This window comes from Thalassophryne amazonica, chromosome 16, assembly GCF_902500255.1.
Source record: "Thalassophryne amazonica chromosome 16, fThaAma1.1, whole genome shotgun sequence".
In the NCBI taxonomy this organism is placed as follows: Eukaryota; Metazoa; Chordata; class Actinopteri; order Batrachoidiformes; family Batrachoididae; genus Thalassophryne; species Thalassophryne amazonica.
In genome coordinates this window covers 17152825-17173207 of record NC_047118.1, presented here as the reverse complement: position 1 = coordinate 17173207, position 20383 = coordinate 17152825, and the positions used below count along the sequence as shown (strand labels likewise).

Genomic DNA, 20383 nt, shown 5'->3' with positions numbered 1-20383 from the left:
ACTTCTCCTTTGCTGAGATAATCCATCCCATCTCACAGGTGTGCCATACCAAGATGCTGATTAGTGCACAGGTGTGCCTTAGACTGTCCACAATAAAAGGCCACTCTGAAAGGTGCAGTTTTGTTTTATTGGGGGGGGGATACCAGTCAGTATCTGGTGTGACCAATATTGCCTCATGCAGTGCAACACATCTCCTTCGCATAGAGTTGATCAGGAAAGAAAGAAAGAAAGAAGAAAAAAAAAAATCAAGAAGCTTTATGTGGATAATTTTTCTTCAGGATTTCATGATGAATCCCACTGAAACAAACAGGTAAGACTTTATATTTACTTTATGTGTGAATTTACTCCGCATGAGGACTGTGGCTTTCAGCCAATCAATGGACAGCATTAACTGACATATTTCAACTTATGAAAAGTGTGTAAAAATCCATAAATTAGCCGCATCATTGTTTAAGCTGCAGTGTTGAAAGCATGTGAAAAAGTAGCGGCTTATAGTCCGGAAATTATGGTAACTTGAGTACTCACTGTTTTCGTGTGTGTGTGTGTGTGTGAGTGACATTACCTGTCAGGAGACTTGCTGACTTTGCCTTTCTGCAGACTACCGTCACTTAAATGCTCTGGGGAGCTCAGCTGCCTGCTGTCACCTCCGAGCCCCCCTGAGAAGTTTATTTCATCATAGAGGGGAGCAGACGGGATGGCAGGAGATACTGACCGCAGGCCGTTGAGAGCCTCCAACAGTGAGATGGGTTCAAAGCCAGGAGGAACAGAGTCCGAGCCCTGTAAAGCGATATAAAGACAATATCAGCTAATTTTAAAAAGGGTAACAATTTCAGAAGCTGTGAAAATGACTGAACCATCCAGTCAGTGTCTGGTTCTTCCAAATCTATCACGGTGGCTTAGTGGTTAGCACTGGTACCTCACAGCAAGAAGGTCGTGGTATTGCTTCCCGCCCTTTCTGTGTGGAGTTTGTATGTTCTCCCTGTGTCTGTGTGAGTTTACTCTCACAATCAAAAACATACTTATTTAGGGTCTGCTCCTTTCTCTGCCCCTCACCAAGGCAGAGTCTCTACATCTGGAGTTGGCCCCCAGGCGCCGGACTGTGGCTGCCCACTACTCCTAGTGGTTGGATTGTGTCTAACTGTAATTAGGATGGGTTAAATGCCGAGGACAAATGTCGTTGTATGCTGTATCTACAATGACAATAAAGGCTCTATTCTATTGATTTAAAAACATGCTAGGCTATGTATGTACCAACATCAGTCAGTATCATTATAAATTAATTACTTGTGATACAGCAAGATATCTCACTTGATCAAGAAGTGATACAGCAAAATTCATAAATAATTATAGGACAGTGACAGCTTTTAAATGTAGCCTCTGTACCCCACCAGTTTCACAATCAAAGTGCACTTAAAACTGAGTGACAGTGCAAGGAGAAAGTGAGGAAAGTCACCAAGACACCCAAAAAACCCAGAAGTTATAGGCTTCTCTGGTTGTGATTGGAAAAATGGTGCACAGTGCATGTTTTGCATTTTGTATCCCCATTTATACAGCTTCATGATGAAGTGGTATACAACCCCTGGCAAAAATTATGGAATCACCGGCCTCGGAGGATGTTCATTCAGTTGTTTAATTTTGTAGAAAAAAGCAGATCACAGACATGACACAAAACTAAAGTCATTTCAAATGTCAACTTTCTGGCTTTAAGAAACACTATAAGAAATCAGGAAAAAAAATTGTGGCAGTCAGTAACGGTTACTTTTTAGACCAAGCAGCGGGAAAAAAATATGGAATCACTCAATTCTGAGGAATAAATTATGGAATCACCCTGTAAATTTTCATCCCCAAAACTAACACCTGAATCAAATCAGATCTGCTCGTTAGTCTGCATCTAAAAAGGAGTGATCACACCTTGGAGAGCTGTTGCACCAAGTGGACTGACATGAATCATGGCTCCAACACGAGAGATGTCAACTGAAACAAAGGAGAGGATTATCAAACTCTTAAAAGAGGGTAAATCATCACGCAATGTTGCAAAAGGTGTTGGTTGTTCACAGTCAGCTGTGTCTAAACTCTGGACCAAATACAAACAACATGGGAAGGTTGTTAAAGGCAAACATACTGGTAGACCAAGGAAGACGTCAAAGCATCAAGACAGAAAACTTAAAGCAATATGTCTCAAAAATCGAAAATGCACAACAAAACAAATGAGGAACGAATGGGAGGAAACTGGAGTCAACGTCTGTGACTGAACTGTAATAAACCGCCTAAAGGAAATGGAATTTACATACAGAAAAGCTAAATGAAAGCCATCATTAACACCTAAACAGAAAAAAACAAGGTTACAATGGGCTAAGGAAAAGCAATCATGGACTGTGGATGACTGGATGAAAGTCATATTCAGTGATGAATCTCGAATCTGCATTGGGCAAGGTGATGATGCTGGAACTTTTGTTTGGTGCCGTTCCAATGAGATTTATAAAGATGACTGCCTGAAGAGAACATGTAAATTTCCACAGTCATTGATGATATGGGGCTGCATGTCACGTAAAGGCACTGGGGAGATGGCTGTCATTACATCATCAATAAATGCACAAGTTTACGTTGATATTTTGGACACTTTTCTTATCCCATCAATTGAAAGGATGTTTGGGGATGATGAAATCATTTTTCAAGATGATAATGCATCTTGCCATAGATAGGGCTGTCACAATTATTACAATATTCGTCAATCGCGATTATTTTTCATATTTGCGACTATTTCTCATATTCGCGATTATCATGAATTATTTATTTTATCCACAATGCATAAAACGACTCAGAATCTGACATCATTGTGCTGCAGCCTCGCTCTCGTCTTAAGGCGGGACAATAACATGGAGGCTGAAGAGCGATCCATCCTACCGTTTGGATAAGACGGCCGATTAAAACAGTGGCCGTCTTCTTCAAAAGCCGTCTAAAATGCGGAGCTGTTGGTGTGCGTGTGTGTGCATGCGGAGTCAGGCTGCAGACTGCGAGGGAGGGGGTGGGTGAGGGAGATTCCTGAATGCAGGCGCGACACGTTACAGTCTGAGAACCATCAGTGCGCAGCGAGCGCGGAGCAGAGAGAGGATTTTAACCCGAGTGAACATGTTAAAAAAAAAACAAAAAACGTGAAGCTGCTTTTACTTCTCTCTGAACTTTCTCTAAAGGTGTGATTCTGCCGTTACCGTCCTGTTCACACCATGTGCGTGTCGTATGCTGAATTTATGAGATCATGAGATGAAATAAATGGTCAAATAGCTTTAAAAACATATTTAAAAAATGAGAATATATGAATGAACTGAGCCACAAAAAAAAAACCCTGACATGAAGAAGCTGTGGTGATGTTCAGATGCACAGATCACAAAAAGCAGGTGAGAACTCTGAACATTAACAGCTGTTACTTTCCAAAGGTATTTATTTGTTCAATATGGGCTTAATGCAGTGTTTAAGAACAAAACGTGACTGATGAGGAGAAACAATTTCAGAAATGCAACAGAAACAACCACAATTCAGAAAAATTGGGACTGTATGTAAAATGAAGATAAAATAAAAATGTTGCACCATTCCCAGTTTCTCCACTCACAGAAGCCAAACGTTCTTCCAGAGTTGTGTAATTATTCTACAATAGCAGAATATAAAGAAGGGAAAAAAAGAAAAAAAAAGACAATATATTCGGCAATCGCAATTATTTGTCTGACAATTAATCGTCTCCAGAAATTCCTAATCGTGACAGCCCTAGCCATAGAGCGAAAACTGTGAATATTATGGTCAATATGGTCAATGTCATGGCCTGCAAATAGACCGGATCTTAATCCAATTGAAAACCTTTGGTGGAAGTTGAAGAAAATGGTCCATGACAAGGCTCCACCCTGCAAAGCTGATCTGGCAACAGCAATCAGAGAAAGTTGGAGCCAGATTGATGAAGAGTACTGTTTGTCACTCATTAAGTCCATGCCTCAGAGACTGCAAGCTGTTATAAAAGCCAGAGGTGGTGTGTTGGAGCGTTCTTTTGTTTATGATTCCATAATTTTTTCCTCAGAATTGAGTGATTCCATATTTTTTTCCCTCTGCTTGGTCTAAAAAAGTAACCGTTACTGACTGCCACAATTTTTTTTCCTGATTTCTTATAGTGTTTCTTAAAGCCAGAAAGTTGCCATTTGAAATGACTTTAGTTTTGTGTCATGTCTGTGATCTGCTTTTTTTCTACAAAATTAAACAACTGAATGAACATCCTCCGAGGCCGGTGATTCCATAATTTTTTGCCAGGGGTTGTAGAGGAGGATTTTTTTTTTAACCGAAACATCAAATCTCGGCTTGCACCTCAGATCTACCTTCTGGCAAATTGTAGCTGAACTTTCAGGTCTTTTTAAGAAAATCCTCCGCTGTACCACTTCATCATGAAGCTGTATAACTGGTGACACAGCCAGTTTCCATGAGTTGGTGCCTGCATTCTCAAATCAACTCCTCTCACATTTTTAGTAGGAATTTGGGGAAACCTGGTACAATTTCTTGTTATAGAATGGTAATGTGCATATTTTAATATCATTCGAGTTGGGCTTATTTTACCAGGGTTATGGGCCTTGATTAACAAAGCTAGACTCCATCAGTTTCATGCTTGGGTGCTTGCATTCTGATTTTTGTTGTTGTTGTTGTTATGAAGTAGAAATGCTTGTCATTTGGTGATTGAGACTGATCAACAGCTGGAACTGTGATTCTGGGTTTTATTACTGTAGACTAAAATGTGAATGAAACTTACTGAGTGCTCATCATGGTCCATAGTCTGAGCCAGAACAGGGCTGAAGGACACAGGGGAAAGCGCGCCAGGCTTCTTCCTCACAGCTCTGATCTGCAGTAAGGCCCTGAAGGCTGAGGAAAGGAACCCCAGGTCACATTATACATGTGACTGTCTTCATGAGGTTTAACTGTGATTCAGCTTTTCTGACAGCAATGTTCAATCTGCTTAAGGAGAGAATCGGAAATAACGTTGCACTTCTTACGCAGTCTGCAAATCGGACAGTTGTTGGCCTGGTAACGCAAAGTGTCTGCGCAGGAGTTGCAGAGACACAGATGTCTGCAGGGCAGGATGAGTGTGTCCCGCAGGTCAGACAGACAGACGACGCACTCGTTGCTGTTGTCGCTGTTCTCATCCTCTGATGGCTGGAAGCCAAAAGACAAAACAGACAACGTCACAAAATAAAAGTGATTTACAGCACTGTGAGCCGTGTACAAAGTAACAATTCCACTACAAACTTTGGTTTCTTGGTTGTTTTTGTTCTCAATTCCATAGATCTCCTGTAATAAGTAGCTCACACGATCCACCTAGGAGGAGACAGCAACAGCATTTTCAGTTAGAAACAAGATGTATTTTAATACTGAAGCCAAGTCAAATCTAAACAATGGCCTCCAAAGACTGGATGACAAAATGAATATACACTTTGCCTTTCATGTTTGACAAATATTAAGGCAAATTAATTCTTCATAATTCAGTGTTATAACAGATGGTTCTGTGTAGCCTTGACATTCGATAAAACCTTTCTAAAGTGGAACCACTTTATCCTCAACTAATACGCAATCATTTAATAAATAGTAGCTTCAATCTTATGATCTTGAGTTTGACCTTTCAAGGTCACCAAAGTTCAAAGGTCATGTGAAAAACAAACTTGATATGCATTCATATTGGTGTTCAGTAGTAACCATGAGGGCATCCATATTTTACTCCATATTAGTGTTTAACATGAACCATATGTGACTCTTTAACCAATTTGTCAAAATAGCTATTCAAAATATCTTCAATATTAAAAACTACTGGCCCAAAACTTTACAGATTTTTTTCCCTCCAATCTTCAAAATTCTATCAAGTTTGGTTCCAATTGGTTCAAAATTCTGAATGATTTTGTTCCAACATAAATGGATAATCCCTGTGTATGTGGTACAGATGTGCACAGGTTACAATGTTACAATGATGTGTAAAAATCTCCAAAATTAGAGTAACTGTGGAAACTCCCTGTAATCCACGTGTGCACTGATCACCTGCTTTAGATATCTCTGTAACCATTAGACTCCCATGGGTCTCGACACACTTTTCTGTGGTGGAGGATTCTTATCAATATTGTAGATGGGCCAAAAGATGACATACGTAGCTGGAATGCTGAACTAATTCTCATTTATTTTAGATACTTAAGTAGACACTTCAGTATATCAGGACCTAGATGTGTCCAATCTACAGCTGCCATGTAATGAGTTCAAAACACAATGCAGCAGACACATTTCACAATTTCCTGACTGTACTGTTAGATTTGGATGATCAACAACAGATTAATCAATGAGGAGATCTGAGCAAGATTAAACAAGGGTGATTATACAACTTTATCTTTAAGCAGCTGTTAAATAAATTTAACTATAAACTGTTAAGTGAGGCTTAGGAAAAAAAAGTCAACACTAAAATGCAAAATTTCATATACGTACAATCTGCTTCTGTTTCAGAGGCTTGACAGAGAAACTGCCATCAACATGCTGCAGGAAAAAAAAAACAACTGTCAGCTCATATACAATGTGGTTTCAAACTCACATTAAAATGTACAATTATGTAGAAGTGGGAGATTATAAAGGGAAATAAGAAAAAGGAAAATACTTACTTTTTCAAAGGCTGCCAGAAGTACATGAGCATGACCAAGACAATCTTGAAAAAAGACATAGTGTCTGCATTAGTACATATTTTAAGTTGTCTGTAATAGCAAAATTCAAATGCTAATGCAAGGTTACTACAAAAACCTGTAACTGCTGAACCAAGACTTTATGTAGCCATCAGTGTGCTTTACTTTCTACATAAAATTAAGACATTTTTAAATATTTTGAGAAATGAAATATATAACACACAACAAGCCATTTTACCCCTTCTAATAAACACAGCAGACAGGATCTCATTTGGAATTTTGTGGTAAGAGTGTCTTCTCTGATTTTAGGATTTTCTTAAAAATAATACCTGAAAGTTCAGCTACAATTTGCCAGAAGGTAGATCTGAGATGCAAGCCTAGATCTGATGTTTTTGTGAAAGAAAATCCTCCTCTATACCACTTCATCCTGAAGCTGTATAACTGGGGATACAAAATGCAAAACATGCACTGTGCACAATTTCTCCAATCACAGCCACAGAAGCCTGTAACTTCTTCTGGGTTGTCTGGGTGTCTTGGTGGCTCTCTTGTCCTTCTTGCACAGTCACTCAGTTTTTGAGAACTGTCTACTCCACACAGATTTACCATAGAGTGCCATACTGTTTGAATTTCTACATAACTGATGTAAACAAAGTTCAAGACATATTCATATTCATATATTGACTTGGAAATGTTTATGTATCCATCCCCTGACTTGTCTGAAGAAAACTGGCAATAAAACTGATTATTTACAGGTATTATACCAAAGTGTTCCATTACTTATTCAATCCATCATCTTGGCTTTTATATTGTTAATTAATTTATATCAAGTTGTAGAGATTTGCTTTCAGTTTGAGTTTAAGGAAGATCATTTTAGAAATTTTTATTGTTTATATTTTTTGTATTTGAAATGGCATGAACAAATTCAAATGTGTGAAATACCAAGTGTTCCAACACTTTTGAAGTGCACTGTATTTTTTTCTGCTGAGTTAAGAAAGGTCTTACTGAAAAGAAAATCTTGTATGATTGTTTCACAATTCTAATAACGTACCATCACCTTCGTCAACCACAGCTTGGATAACCATAGGAAATACTCCTCTGTCCAGGTCAAAGTTCAGCTATAAAGACAAAACAATGTGTTTAATATTGTGTGTAGTATAACTGGAAATAGAACAGGTATGGTTTCTTTAAAGTAGCAGACATCATGTAAATGTCATGTTGATGTGGAACTCTGCCAAATACTTACATCTTCCTCTTTCCACTCACTGAAATCAATTTTGAAAGACGGCATAGAGAACTGTTGGCTCACGCCCCTCTTATAATGGACAGTCTCAGACACCATTGCTGAATCCTTAGGACTATACCTACACAAGTTACAAAAATAAAAATAAATATCCCCACATAAGTTTAGGCCTGTCAAAATATTTAACAACATATCCTCTTATGAGGTAGACAAATGTGTATCAGGTTTACTCAGGGAAAACATATGAGATTAATAAACCAGCAAAAAATCAGCTGAGTCAATTTCATAAAAATGTTTCACGATCAGAATCTTACACTGCCATTCCGTTGGAGAATTCCTCAAAAGCTTGACAATACAGTGTGATGGCCACCCGAGCATCAGCATCAAAGGTGAACTCGATACCATACTGAACCTTGGGTTTCCCACCATCCTCCACTGGTGTGTCAGAGTCATCTTTATACCTAGTGTCCCAAAGTTTGACAATCACCAGGTCATCATAATATCACATTCACCTTAAAAACCCCTTTATAGCCACTGTGGATTCAACTGTAATGTGAAATCTTACCCTCATTATCCTTACCTGACCAAACGCAAAGAATCCTTTCTAATGTTGACCAAACTTCTCAGGGTTTTCACTGGCTCATGGGGTGCTGGTGTCACATATGGAAACTAGTGAAATAATAACAGAATGAATCGCACTATAATCATTAGTGACAAAGAATGACATTATGAGATATTGCGAGAGAGTAGAAGCAAATTAAAGGATTAAAGCAGCTCAAGAAACATCCAGTTTCACCTGCACTGGCCTATTTCCCAGAAAATTCAGATCCATGTTTTCTCCAAAAAGGTATCCCTCTGGATGCGGCGTGTCAAATTTTTCTCCTCCCATGAAAAAGTGACTTGCAAAATAATTCCCTGTGTGTCAAAGAAAATAAATACACAATAAAGGCCCTTTGATGGACAATAAATTACAGAGGTAATACAAATCAGCATCTGAAAAAAGTCACATGTGTGTCTGAAACTACATGCAATATTTAAATGGTTTGTAATCTTTTGCGGTTTTGGTACTCCATTTTCCAACTGGTGTGTTTGTAGATATTAGTGCAACTGCAAAAACAAGCACCTTTGAGCAGAATTAGTATTAAAAGAATGCAGTCTGCTCAACTCAGAGGTTTTGACTACAGCTGCTTTTATTTTGTGCATTTGAACATGCATCAACAAATTTGTCAGCACTGTCTCCAGGAAGCATCATGCAAACCTGTAAGAGATTTACATTTTATTTGAAAATATATATTTAAAAATGTGCCCTCTCTTTTATTTTGTGTAATAAAGAACTCACTGTCAGTGCTGTTTGTGGCTCACCGAAAATGGCACATAGTTTAAGAATTGTGACCCTTAATTGGAGTAAGTGGCTGAAGATGAAGATTGAGTGAGTGAGTGTGTCACTGGTGTACAAGTTACATCTTGCAGACGTTTAAGTGGTTTCCTTTTCCATGGGTGAATGTCTGCATTAGTAAAAGGATATACAGTATTCAGTGTAGAATAAAATCATGGTAGGGATGACGAGAAGTAAGCCAGGGGTCACAAACACTGCGCATGGAGATCACAAATGTTTTACATTTGTACAAGCTATAACCACAACTGATTAATAAAGTCAAGTCAAGTGTTTCTTACCTCTTGATTGACTGAACATACCTGAATGAATTAACTATAAGTGGTTGGAATGGGGATACTTGGAAAACAGGCAGGACAAGTAATTGCCACTCTTGAAGTGGGCCATCATAATAACATATCTCAAGATGTAGAGATTTGCTTTCAGTCTCAGTTTAAGGAAGATAATTTTAAAAAATTGTATTCTTTATATTTTTTGTATATGAAATGGCATAAACAAATTCAAATGTGTGAAATACCAAGTGTTCTGAAACTTTTGGAGGGCACTGAATCCTAACCTTATGATGAATCCTAACCTTATGATGAGTGCAAATTACTATTTTGTTTAAGAATGCTTAACTTTTTGTGTGAAATCCTAGTCATATTGTATATCATATTGATAGAGGCATAATATTTGGCTTCAATATTGAGATACGAAAATTTGGCCATATCGTGCAGCCCTATTGTCAACTACCTGAAAGTTTTAATATTAATTTACATCTACAGGGGTCTATTTGTCCTGATGTGGGGATTTAATAACATTGTGTAATTCTAAGTGACGGTAGGAGGAATAAGACTGCCTTATTTTTTCATAGGGTCAGTTGAGAATGAAAAGACAGGGGATGACTTCTTTGTAAAGAGAAGCAGATCAGACAGGACTCAGCTGTGGCATCAGCAGTCCTAGCAGCTCCCTTCCTGAGACTAGTCAGGAGAGTCAGTGTCAAGCACAACGCAGCCCACCAGCCTGTGTGTGTGTGTGTATTTTCATTCATGTCAAAATGGTGTCATGGCATTGGCGCTGTTGGAAAATTGTTGCGTTTTACATTTTGTAGATTGTTAATAAACTGCAAATTACATACAAAAATCTCATCTCCTATGTGCTTAATATTTAGCTACTTTAATAAATTTCAACATTTAAAGACTCTTGATTGCAACTGACTGTCTGAGAAACAAATTAATTGTCATAATCTGTGAACCCCCTGAAACAGCCTTGGCCACCCCAAGGAAAAAAGTCTAGCACTGCCAATGCTCCTGTGTACCATGACCCCCGAAAAAAAAAAAATTATATATATATATATATATTTTTTTTTTTTTTTTTTTTTTTTTTTTTTTTTCTTAACCAGCTTCGTCCCATTGTGATCAAGACCTCTTTTGCAAGGGAGATCTGGACAATTATAAAGCTTCCAATCCACCTAACCTGCATGTCTTTAAATGTGGGAGGGAACCCGAAGCATCTGGAGGAAACCCACACAAACACGGAGAGAACATGCAAGCTCCACACAGAAAGGCCACAGGTGGGAATCAAACCGATGACCTTCTTGCTGTGAGGCAACAGTGCTAACCACTAATCCACTGTGCTGCCACGTATCTGTGTGTGTGTGTGTGTGTGTGTGTGTGTGCGCCAAAGTTTGTTAGAAAATATCAGGATATCACATTTTGCAAAAATGCAATATTCTGTATCCCTAATTGGTACATGTACCAGGTGCATTTTTTCCAAAGCAACTTGCAGTGTCTTTTGCTCTCTCTCTCTCTCTCTCTCTCTCTCACAGACACACACACATAGACAGAGTGAAGATTTTCCTGACCCTTCAGTTAATGGACAACCAGCTCTAACCACTGAACTATGGCAGTCCCATAAAATGCCAGCTCCAACAGCCACACACTGCAAACAAGTGTTTGCAAATGTTTTGAGTAAAGAGAATTCACTTTCTTTTCTGTTTAATAAAACAAATTTAACTGGGTTCTGGGGTATGATTAGAACAGAAAAAAATTCAGTCATAGAAAAACAATGTAATTTTGTAATGTTTATTCATTTTTGCAATTTCTGAAATCATTTTACCCATTCAATTAATTCTAATGACATGAAGCAGAAAAATCATCACATCTGAGAAACTAGGACCACAGAACGTTTAGCATTTTCATTATTAAATGAACATGAAAACTAAACAGTCAATTTTCTATTGATCAGTTCAGTGCTTCTAAACCTTCTAAGCCTCACCTGCCATGAAGTTTCTTTACCAATATGGGAAAAGCTAATAATTACTATGTAATGTTCAAGGCATAGTGTATCATGTTTGGCTCAACACGCCTGTTTTTCTTTACCAGCAGATGTCAATAACTTTCCACTATCAGTGTTGGTAGCCTTAAAATAATGTGGTTCAAACAAGGCCTGATAGCATTTTCCAGAACTCTGGCAACCACCTTTCTATTTTATTGGCCCAACCGATCAGAAGAGGAAAGTGTGCCATTACTCAATTTACAATGCACCCACAAAGTCTGCAATAGATAAAAATCTTAGTTTTTCCAATACATTTCCAATGAGTCCTCCGGCTATTAACCGGTAATATTGTGCTCCGCAGCTGAAATTCCACACTGACATACGTTTAGGTGTTTAGGATTTACAACCTAGCTTTTGAAGCGCAGCCAGTTAAATCTAAAATAAAGTGGATACAGGTACAGGATATGTATCCCAAAACATGTACTCTACAGGTATGTATGAGACATACAGAGCTGCAACAAACATCTGTATACACAGGGGGAAGAATTTCAAGCCCCTTTGTGACCACCCCCCACTTCAGCCACTGCTTCAACAGGGAGCATCACATTGGCAAGTGCTGTGCTACAAACTAAAGCTTCTTTCCTTCCACTGGGATGAGAATAAATATATAAATGTCTACTGGAAGATGCAGAAGACAGCAAGCAGAGAGCACTGCTTCTTTTGACTCCCACTATGGTAGGGAGAATTGTTGAGACTATTTACAGGGCAGTCACAGTGGACGGTTCATCTCACTGTGCTGCAGGACAGAGGTTCAGGAGACTTTTTAATGCCTCTTGACACTACTACAACCTCCCTCTAATTTTACCATTTAACCTCCAAAGACATCTGGGAATAATTTTATTGCTTACACTATGCAGTACTTTTAATTTATTTATATATATATACTTTGTTTGAAAGCGGTGTGTTGTTTTTAGATGTGTTCTTATTTATGAGCTACTGGATATCTGAATTTCCCCTTGGGGATGAATAAAGTATCTATCTAGATTGTAATCTCTTAAGGACAGTGTCAAGTGTTAAACCAAATGAAGGCATTCCATTCCATACATTCCATTTTGCTGGTGTGCACCACCTGTTAAGCAAAACATCTCTGATAGCAGTGCGTGGAACGTTCATTTTGTCCATTGTTGCCATCATTTGGCATCACATTTTTTTTGTTTGGTACATTATTCATATTTGCTTGAAATCACTGCAACTACTGACTGCATTTTATCTCTGCAGCTTGACGATCGACAAAGGTAGAGGAACAGCTCAAACTATTGATGGCAATGTTGTCACTCCTATTTGTTGTTGAGCTCCGGTGTTATAATGCTAACTTCCAGGGCATGGCTTTGGGGTAATGATGGGTTATGCTCACCAGCTCGCTTCCTGGTCCTGAACTTATACCGGTCCAGGACCAGGAAGCAAGCTGGTAATTTCTGCAGACCCCTCACACCCTGGACACACACTGTTTAAACTCTTCCCCTCTGGTTGACGTTACAGAGCTTTGTATGTCAAAACAACAAGACACAGGAACAGTTTCTTTCCACAGTCCATCACACTGATGAACAATTTATCTAGCCAAAAAAAAAAAAAAAAAACCCCACTAATAATTCATATACCCCCTGTACAACTTCAATCTGTTTGTTTCTCCTTTGCACATATTTTTTATTGCACATTTTATTTTATTTGCACATTTTTACTATGAATTATTCCGTGTTTAGTATACAGGCCCATATAGAGAGAGCACAACTCAAACTGGAGTCAAATTCCTTGCAATCTTCAATCAATCAATCAATCAATTTTTTTATATAGCGCCAAATCACAACAAACAGTTGCCCCAAGGCGCTTTATATTGTAAGGCAAGGCCATACAATAATTATGTAAAACCCCAACGGTCAAAACGACCCCCTGTGAGCAAGCACTTGGCTACAGTGGGAAGGAAAAACTCCCTTTTAACAGGAAGAAACCTCCAGCAGAACCAGGCTCAGGGAGGGGCAGTCTTCTGCTGGGACTGGTTGGGGCTGAGGGAGAGAACCAGGAAAAAGACATGCTGTGGAGGGGAGCAGAGATCGATCACTAATGATTAAATGCAGAGTGGTGCATACAGAGCAAAAAGAGAAAGAAACAGTGCATCATGGGAACCCCCCAGCAGTCTACGTCTATAGCAGCATAACTAAGGGATGGTTCAGGGTCACCTGATCCAGCCCTAACTATAAGCTTTAGCAAAAAGGAAAGTTTTAAGCCTAATCTTAAAAGTAGAGAGGGTGTCTGTCTCCCTGATCTGAATTGGGAGCTGGTTCCACAGGAGAGGAGCCTGAAAGCTGAAGGCTCTGCCTCCCATTCTACTCTTACAAGCCCTAGGAACTACAAGTAAGCCTGCAGTCTGAGAGCGAAGCGCTCTATTGGGGTGATATAGTACTACGAGGTCCCTAAGATAAGATGGGACCTGATTATTCAAAACCTTATAAGTAAGAAGAAGAATTTTAAATTCTATTCTAGAATTAACAGGAAGCCAATGAAGAGAGGCCAATATGGGTGAGATATGCTCTCTCCTTCTAGTCCCCGTCAGTACTCTAGCTACAGCATTTTGAATTAACTGAAGGCTTTTTAGGGAACTTTTAGGACAACCTGATAATAATGAATTACAATAGTCCAGCCTAGAGGAAATAAATGCATGAATTAGTTTTTCAGCATCACTCTGAGACAAGACCTTTCTGATTTTTTTATAATCATTGTATGGCCTTGCCTTACAATATGGAGCGCCTTGGGGCAACTGTTTGTTGTGATTTGGCGCTATATAAGAAAAAAGTTGAGTTGAAGTTGATTGATTGATTTTAGAGATATTGCGTAAATGCAAAAAAGCAGTCCTACATATTTGTTTAATATGCGCTTTGAATGACATATCCTGATCAAAAATGACTCCAAGATTTCTCACAGTATTACTAGAGGTCAGGGTAATGCCATCCACAGTAAGGATCTGGTTAGACACCATGTTTCTAAGATTTGTGGGGCCAAGTACAATAACTTCAGTTTTATCTGAGTTTAAAAGCAGGAAATTAGAGGTCATCCATGTCTTTATGTCTATAAGACAATCCTGCAGTTTAGCTAATTGGTGTGTGTCCTCTGGCTTCATGGATAGATAAAGCTGGGTATCATCTGCGTAACAATGAAAATTTAAGCAATACCGTCTAATAATACTGCCTAAGGGAAGCATGTATAAAGTGAATAAAATTGGTCCTAGCACAGAACCTTGTGGAACTCCATAATTAACTTTAGTCTGTGAAGAAGATTCCCCATTTACATGAACAAATTGTAATCTATTAGACAAATATGATTCAAACCACCGCAGCGCAGTGCCTTTAATACCTATGGCATGCTCTAATCTCTGTAATAAAATTTTATGGTCAACAGTATCAAAAGCAGCACTGAGGTCTAACAGAACAAGCACAGAGATGAGTCCACTGTCCGAGGCCATAAGAAGATCATTTGTAACCTTCACTAATGCTGTTTCTGTACTATGATGAATTCTAAAACCTGACTGAAACTCTTCAAATAGACCATTCCTCTGCAGATGATCAGTTAGCTGTTTTACAACTACCCTTTCAAGAATTTTTGAGAGAAAAGGAAGGTTGGAGATTGGCCTATAATTAGCTAAGATAGCTGGGTCAAGTGATGGCTTTTTAAGTAATGGTTTAATTACTGCCACCTTAAAAGCCTGTGGTACATAGCCAACTAACAAAGATAGATTGATCATATTTAAGATCGAAGCATTAAATAATGGTAGGGCTTCCTTGAGCAGCCTGGTAGGAATGGGGTCTAATAAACATGTTGATGGTTTGGATGAAGTAACTAATGAAAATAACTCAGACAGAACAATCGGAGAGAAAGAGTCTAACCAAATACCGGCATCACTGAAAGCAGCCAAAGATAACGATACGTCTTTGGGATGGTTATGAGTAATTTTTTCTCTAATAGTTAAGATTTTGTTAGCAAAGAAAGTCATGAAGTCATTACTAGTTAAAGTTAATGGAATACTCAGCTCAATAGAGCTCTGACTCTTTGTCAGCCTGGCTACAGTGCTGAAAAGAAACCTGGGGTTGTTCTTATTTTCTTCAATTAGTGATGAGTAGAAAGATGTCCTAGCTTTACGGAGGGCTTTTTTATAGAGCAACAGACTCTTTTTCCAGGCTAAGTGAAGATCTTCTAAATTAGTGAGACGCCATTTCCTCTCCAACTTACGGGTTATCTGCTTTAAGCTATGAGTTTGTGAGTTATACCACGGAGTCAGGCACTTCTGATTTAAAGCTCTCTTTTTTAGAGGAGCTACAGCATCCAAAGTTGTCTTCAATGAGGATGTAAAACTATTGACGAGATACTCTATCTCACTTACAGAGTTTAGGTAGCTACTCTGCACTGTGTTGGTATATGGCATTAGAGAACATAAAGAAGGAATCATATCCTTAAACCTAGTTACAGCGCTTTCTGAAAGACTTCTAGTGTAATGAAACTTATTCCCCACTGCTGGGTAGTCCATCAGAGTAAATGTAAATGTTATTAAGAAATGATCAGACAGAAGGGAGTTTTCAGGGAATACTGTTAAGTCTTCTATTTCCATACCATAAGTCAGAACAAGATCTAAGATATGATTAAAGTGGTGGGTGGACTCATTTACTTTTTGAGCAAAGCCAATAGAGTCTAATAATAGATTAAATGCAGTGTTGAGGCTGTCATTCTCAGCATCTGTGTGGATGTTAAAATCGCCCACTATAATTATCTTATCTGAGCTAAGCACTAAGTCAGACAAAAGGTCTGAAAATTCACAGAGGAACTCACAGTAACGACCAGGTGGACGATAGATAATAACAAATAAAACTGTTTTTTGGGACTTCCAATTTGGATGGACAAGACTAAGAGTCAAGCTTTCAAATGAATTAAAGCTCTGTCTGGGTTTTTGATTAATTAATAAGCTGGAATGGAAGATTGCTGCTAATCCTCCGCCCCGGTCCGTGCTACGAGCATTCTGACAGTTAGTGTGACTCCGGGGTGTTGACTCATTTAAACTAACATATTCATCCTGCTGTAACCAGGTTTCTGTAAGGCAGAATAAATCAATATGTTGATCAATTATTATATCATTTACCAACAGGGACTTAGAAGAGAGAGACCTAATGTTAAATAGACCACATTTAACTGTTTTAGTCTGTGGTGCAGTTGAAGGTGCTATATTATTTTTTCTTTTTGAATTTTTATGCTTAAATAGATTTTTGCTGGTTATTGGTAGTCTGGGAGCAGGCACCGTCTCTACGGGGATGGGGTAATGAGGGGATGGCAGGGGGAGAGAAGCTGCAGAGAGGTGTGTAAACTACAACTCTGCTTCCTGGTCCCAACCTTGGATAGTCACGGTTTGGAGGATTTAAGAAAATTGGCCAGATTTCTAGAAATGAGAGCTGCTCCATCCAAAGTGGGATGGATGCCGTCTCTCCTAACAAGACCAGGTTTTCCCCAGAAGCTTTGCCAATTATCTATGAAGCCCACCTCATTTTTTGGACACCACTCAGACAGCCAGCAATTCAAGGAGAACATGCGGCTAAACATGTCACTCCCGGTCTGATTGGGGAGGGGCCCAGAGAAAACTACAGAGTCCGACATTGTTTTTGCAAAGTTACACACCGATTTAATGTTAATTTTAGTGACCTCCGATTGGCGTAACCGGGTGTCATTACTGCCGACGTGAATTACAATCTTACCAAATTTACGCTTAGCCTTAGCCAGCAGTTTCAAATTTCCTTCAATGTCGCCTGCTCTGGCCCCCGGAAGACATTTGACTATGGTTGCTGGTGTCGCTAACTTCACATTTTGCAAAACAGAGTCGCTAATAACCAGAGTTTGATCCTCGGCGGGTGTGTCGTCGAGTGGGGAAAAACGGTTAGAGATGTGAACGGGTTGGCGGTGTACACAGGGCTTCTGTTTAGGGCTACGCTTCCTCCTCACAGTCACCCAGTCAGCCTGCTTTCCCGGCTGCTCGGGATCTGCCAGGGGGTAACTAATGGCGACTAAGCTACCTTGGTCCGCACCGACTACAGGGGCCTGGCTAGCTGTAGAATTTTCCACGGTGCGGAGCCGAGTCTCCAATTCGCCCAGCCTGGCCTCCAAAGCTACGAATAAGCTACACTTATTACAAGTACCGTTACTGCTAAAGGAGGCCGAGGAATAACTAAACATTTCACACCCAGAGCAGAAAAGTGCGGGAGAGACAGGAGAAGCTAAATCGACTAAGAGCTAGTAGCTACGCTAAGTTAGCGGATTCCTAAAAACATGCAAAGTGAATAATGTGTAAATAATTTAGAGGTGATTCAGCAGAAGGAGTGCTTTAGTTAAGGCACGTAAAGATTACACTGGGAAACAAATCGTAATCTAGATAACTAGATCAATCTAACTGTGCAGATTAAACAGCTAACAGATACAGAAAAACACCGCTGTGCTCCGGAACAGGAAGTGATACAATACCGCAGTGAGAGCCAACCACCAGTAGAGGCAAGCAAGCAACTACTGGTAGTTGCTTGCTTGCCTCTGGTCTGATTCTGATTTGGAAAAGGTTAACGGTTAGGATTAGAGGGTGGGGTCAGGGTTAATGAATCGAACAGTATACAGGGATTAGCAAGTGATGACGATCAGCCAACCAGAAGCATTCGGTTTCCTCTACCTCCAACTCTTGCCAATCTAAAAATCTACTAACCTAGATGGACCAGCGGGCAAAACCTGCCAACAAATGTTACTTGATTTAACCCTCTGGGGCCGACGCCGTCATATACGACGGCTAAGACCAAGCTTTACTACATTATAAATTACTTTTTAATGATATGAGATAGAAACTTACTTTTTTTTTTCTGAAAAGTTAAATCTGCGGACTTTCAAGCCAGCCATCGGCCATCTTAGTACTCCTCATAGAAGCTGTGTGATGATGTGCGCAATGTGAGTATCCAATTGGAATTGGTTCACCGTCACATGGTTTACCTCACGTGAAAAGCCAAAATAATGTTTTCAGGAGTGATATGTTACTAGATGGCCAGTTTGAATAGCCCCCTGGGTGCTCCAATGAGTACATACTATTAGTACATACTCAGTGCGCCCTGCGCCATTACGCACAGCGATCAGTGAAAGCAGGAGCAGACAAGAGCCTCTGATGACAATCTCACATGCTCAAACAAACAAGTGTACAACTATCAGGATTGCTCCACTAGTTTGCATGTGAATGTTACTGGATAACTCTTGCTTTCTCTGCATAAAGCACTGTTTACCATATCAAAATAACAAAACGCATAGACCATTTTGTATATATTTTTCAAAAATGTTGTGTTTATTGTTTGAACCTTTTTGTTGTACAGTCTTTCATACAAGACCTCAAATTACCTTTATAAAGTGTCAAAACAGTTGTTTATTATAGTTTGCTGTGTGTTTTGAATAAATGTGTGTGAAAAATTATTTTTCGCTTTGTTTCCTTGCCTATTTTTGATTGTAAACTTTTATTACACTTATAAAACACAACACAAACATATATATTCTGAAAGCACAGGTTGTCCTGAAAAACAAAAGAGACATAAAACTTGATTGTGGGATGCAGGGTGAGCTGTTAACAACAATAATAAAACATTTATGCCAGGCGAGTGAACTGTCCAAAAAATGCCCTCGGACCCCAGAGGGTTAAATACTTAAACAACATAATATTAGCATTTTGTTGACAATAAATTTACTGAAACAAATACAATTTGTCCACACTGTTTGTGACACACAAAAAGCCTATTTTCACCGTTATGTTGTTTTGTGTTCGAACAGAACAGGGTTACAGAGACGAATAAAGTCAAAACAAATGTGACGATTTGCGTCATGGAAAATTTACTTAAACTGTGAGATTTACAGTCACTTACCAGATTTTGGAGGAAATCGGTAAGCCGAATTAGCCTGGATATCGATGTCCTCGACACCAGCGATTCTGCGACTCAGGATAGAACCCATCTTTGTTGTTATGTTAGCTAAACTTAACTAGCAGTTTGGCTAACGGCTCGTCAGTAGCTGCGATTACTGCAATATTTTCTGCGTTTCGTATTACCCAGACACAAATAACGACACTCGACACTAAATACGCAGGTTAATTAAACATTTTTTTTGCCTTTAATTACTCGTAAGCAATATGAATGCTAACAGCAGGCTAGCTGTTGTTTTGCCAGGGTTGCGCGAATATAAGAAGGAACAAGCTGATTGGCTGGCTCCAAGATGATCAGGCGTTCGTTCACTGTCAGCGTGTCGACTGGCAGGAGGGGCGGGGCTGGGTGGTTCAGGTGAAAAGAACTCACAAGGGAAAGTACGATTATAATACTGAAGACTTTGAAGATGCTTCACCCTACCCCTTTTCGGACATGTTGGGTACACAGTTGGAACTTTTTTGTTGTTGTCTTTACTGATCTATCTTGTAATTGTTGTTGTATCAAATGTTCGAAATAAACAGTTTTCATTTTCATTTTCAAGATGGAGGGGGGTGAATGGAATGTTAAAATTGAACTGGGTGAGATCTTTTATTAAGAATGCACTGGGGTTTATTATTCCTAAATGAATTTTTTAGAAACTGGGTGAAATAGAATTTTTGTTATTGTGATTTCAGTCGCAGTTTATGACCATTCAAACTTTCAGCATTTCACCAGCAAGTCTTATATTGGAAGTTAGTATAACACAATGCTAAAATACCCTCTGCCGTATGAGCGTAAAAACAGAAAACAGAATGTA

General features: G+C 39.1%; 1 protein-coding gene across 3 annotated transcripts in view; it reads right to left on the bottom strand.

Annotated features, from left to right (window-relative positions):
- The window catches only part of mgrn1b (mahogunin, ring finger 1b), a 28140-nt gene extending 8283 nt beyond the window's left edge, over positions 1–19857 (bottom strand). The window contains exons 1-12 of one of the 3 annotated variants that reach the window (XM_034190009.1): positions 19531–19857; positions 8714–8832; positions 8498–8586; positions 8232–8378; positions 7921–8038; positions 7726–7792; positions 6660–6703; positions 6490–6537; positions 5275–5343; positions 5022–5181; positions 4781–4890; positions 563–777 (exon numbers count right to left, since the gene is read on the bottom strand). In XM_034190009.1, coding sequence (XP_034045900.1) covers positions 563–777; positions 4781–4890; positions 5022–5181; positions 5275–5343; positions 6490–6537; positions 6660–6703; positions 7726–7792; positions 7921–8038; positions 8232–8378; positions 8498–8586; positions 8714–8832; positions 19531–19618 — 1274 coding nt within the window. In that variant the 5' untranslated portion in view covers positions 19619–19857. The remainder of the gene's footprint in view (positions 1–562; positions 778–4780; positions 4891–5021; positions 5182–5274; positions 5344–6489; positions 6538–6659; positions 6704–7725; positions 7793–7920; positions 8039–8231; positions 8379–8497; positions 8587–8713; positions 8833–19530) is intronic. The other 2 variants (XM_034190011.1, XM_034190010.1) reach the window with 2 other exon arrangements.
- Positions 19858–20383: the final 526 nt, after the last annotated feature.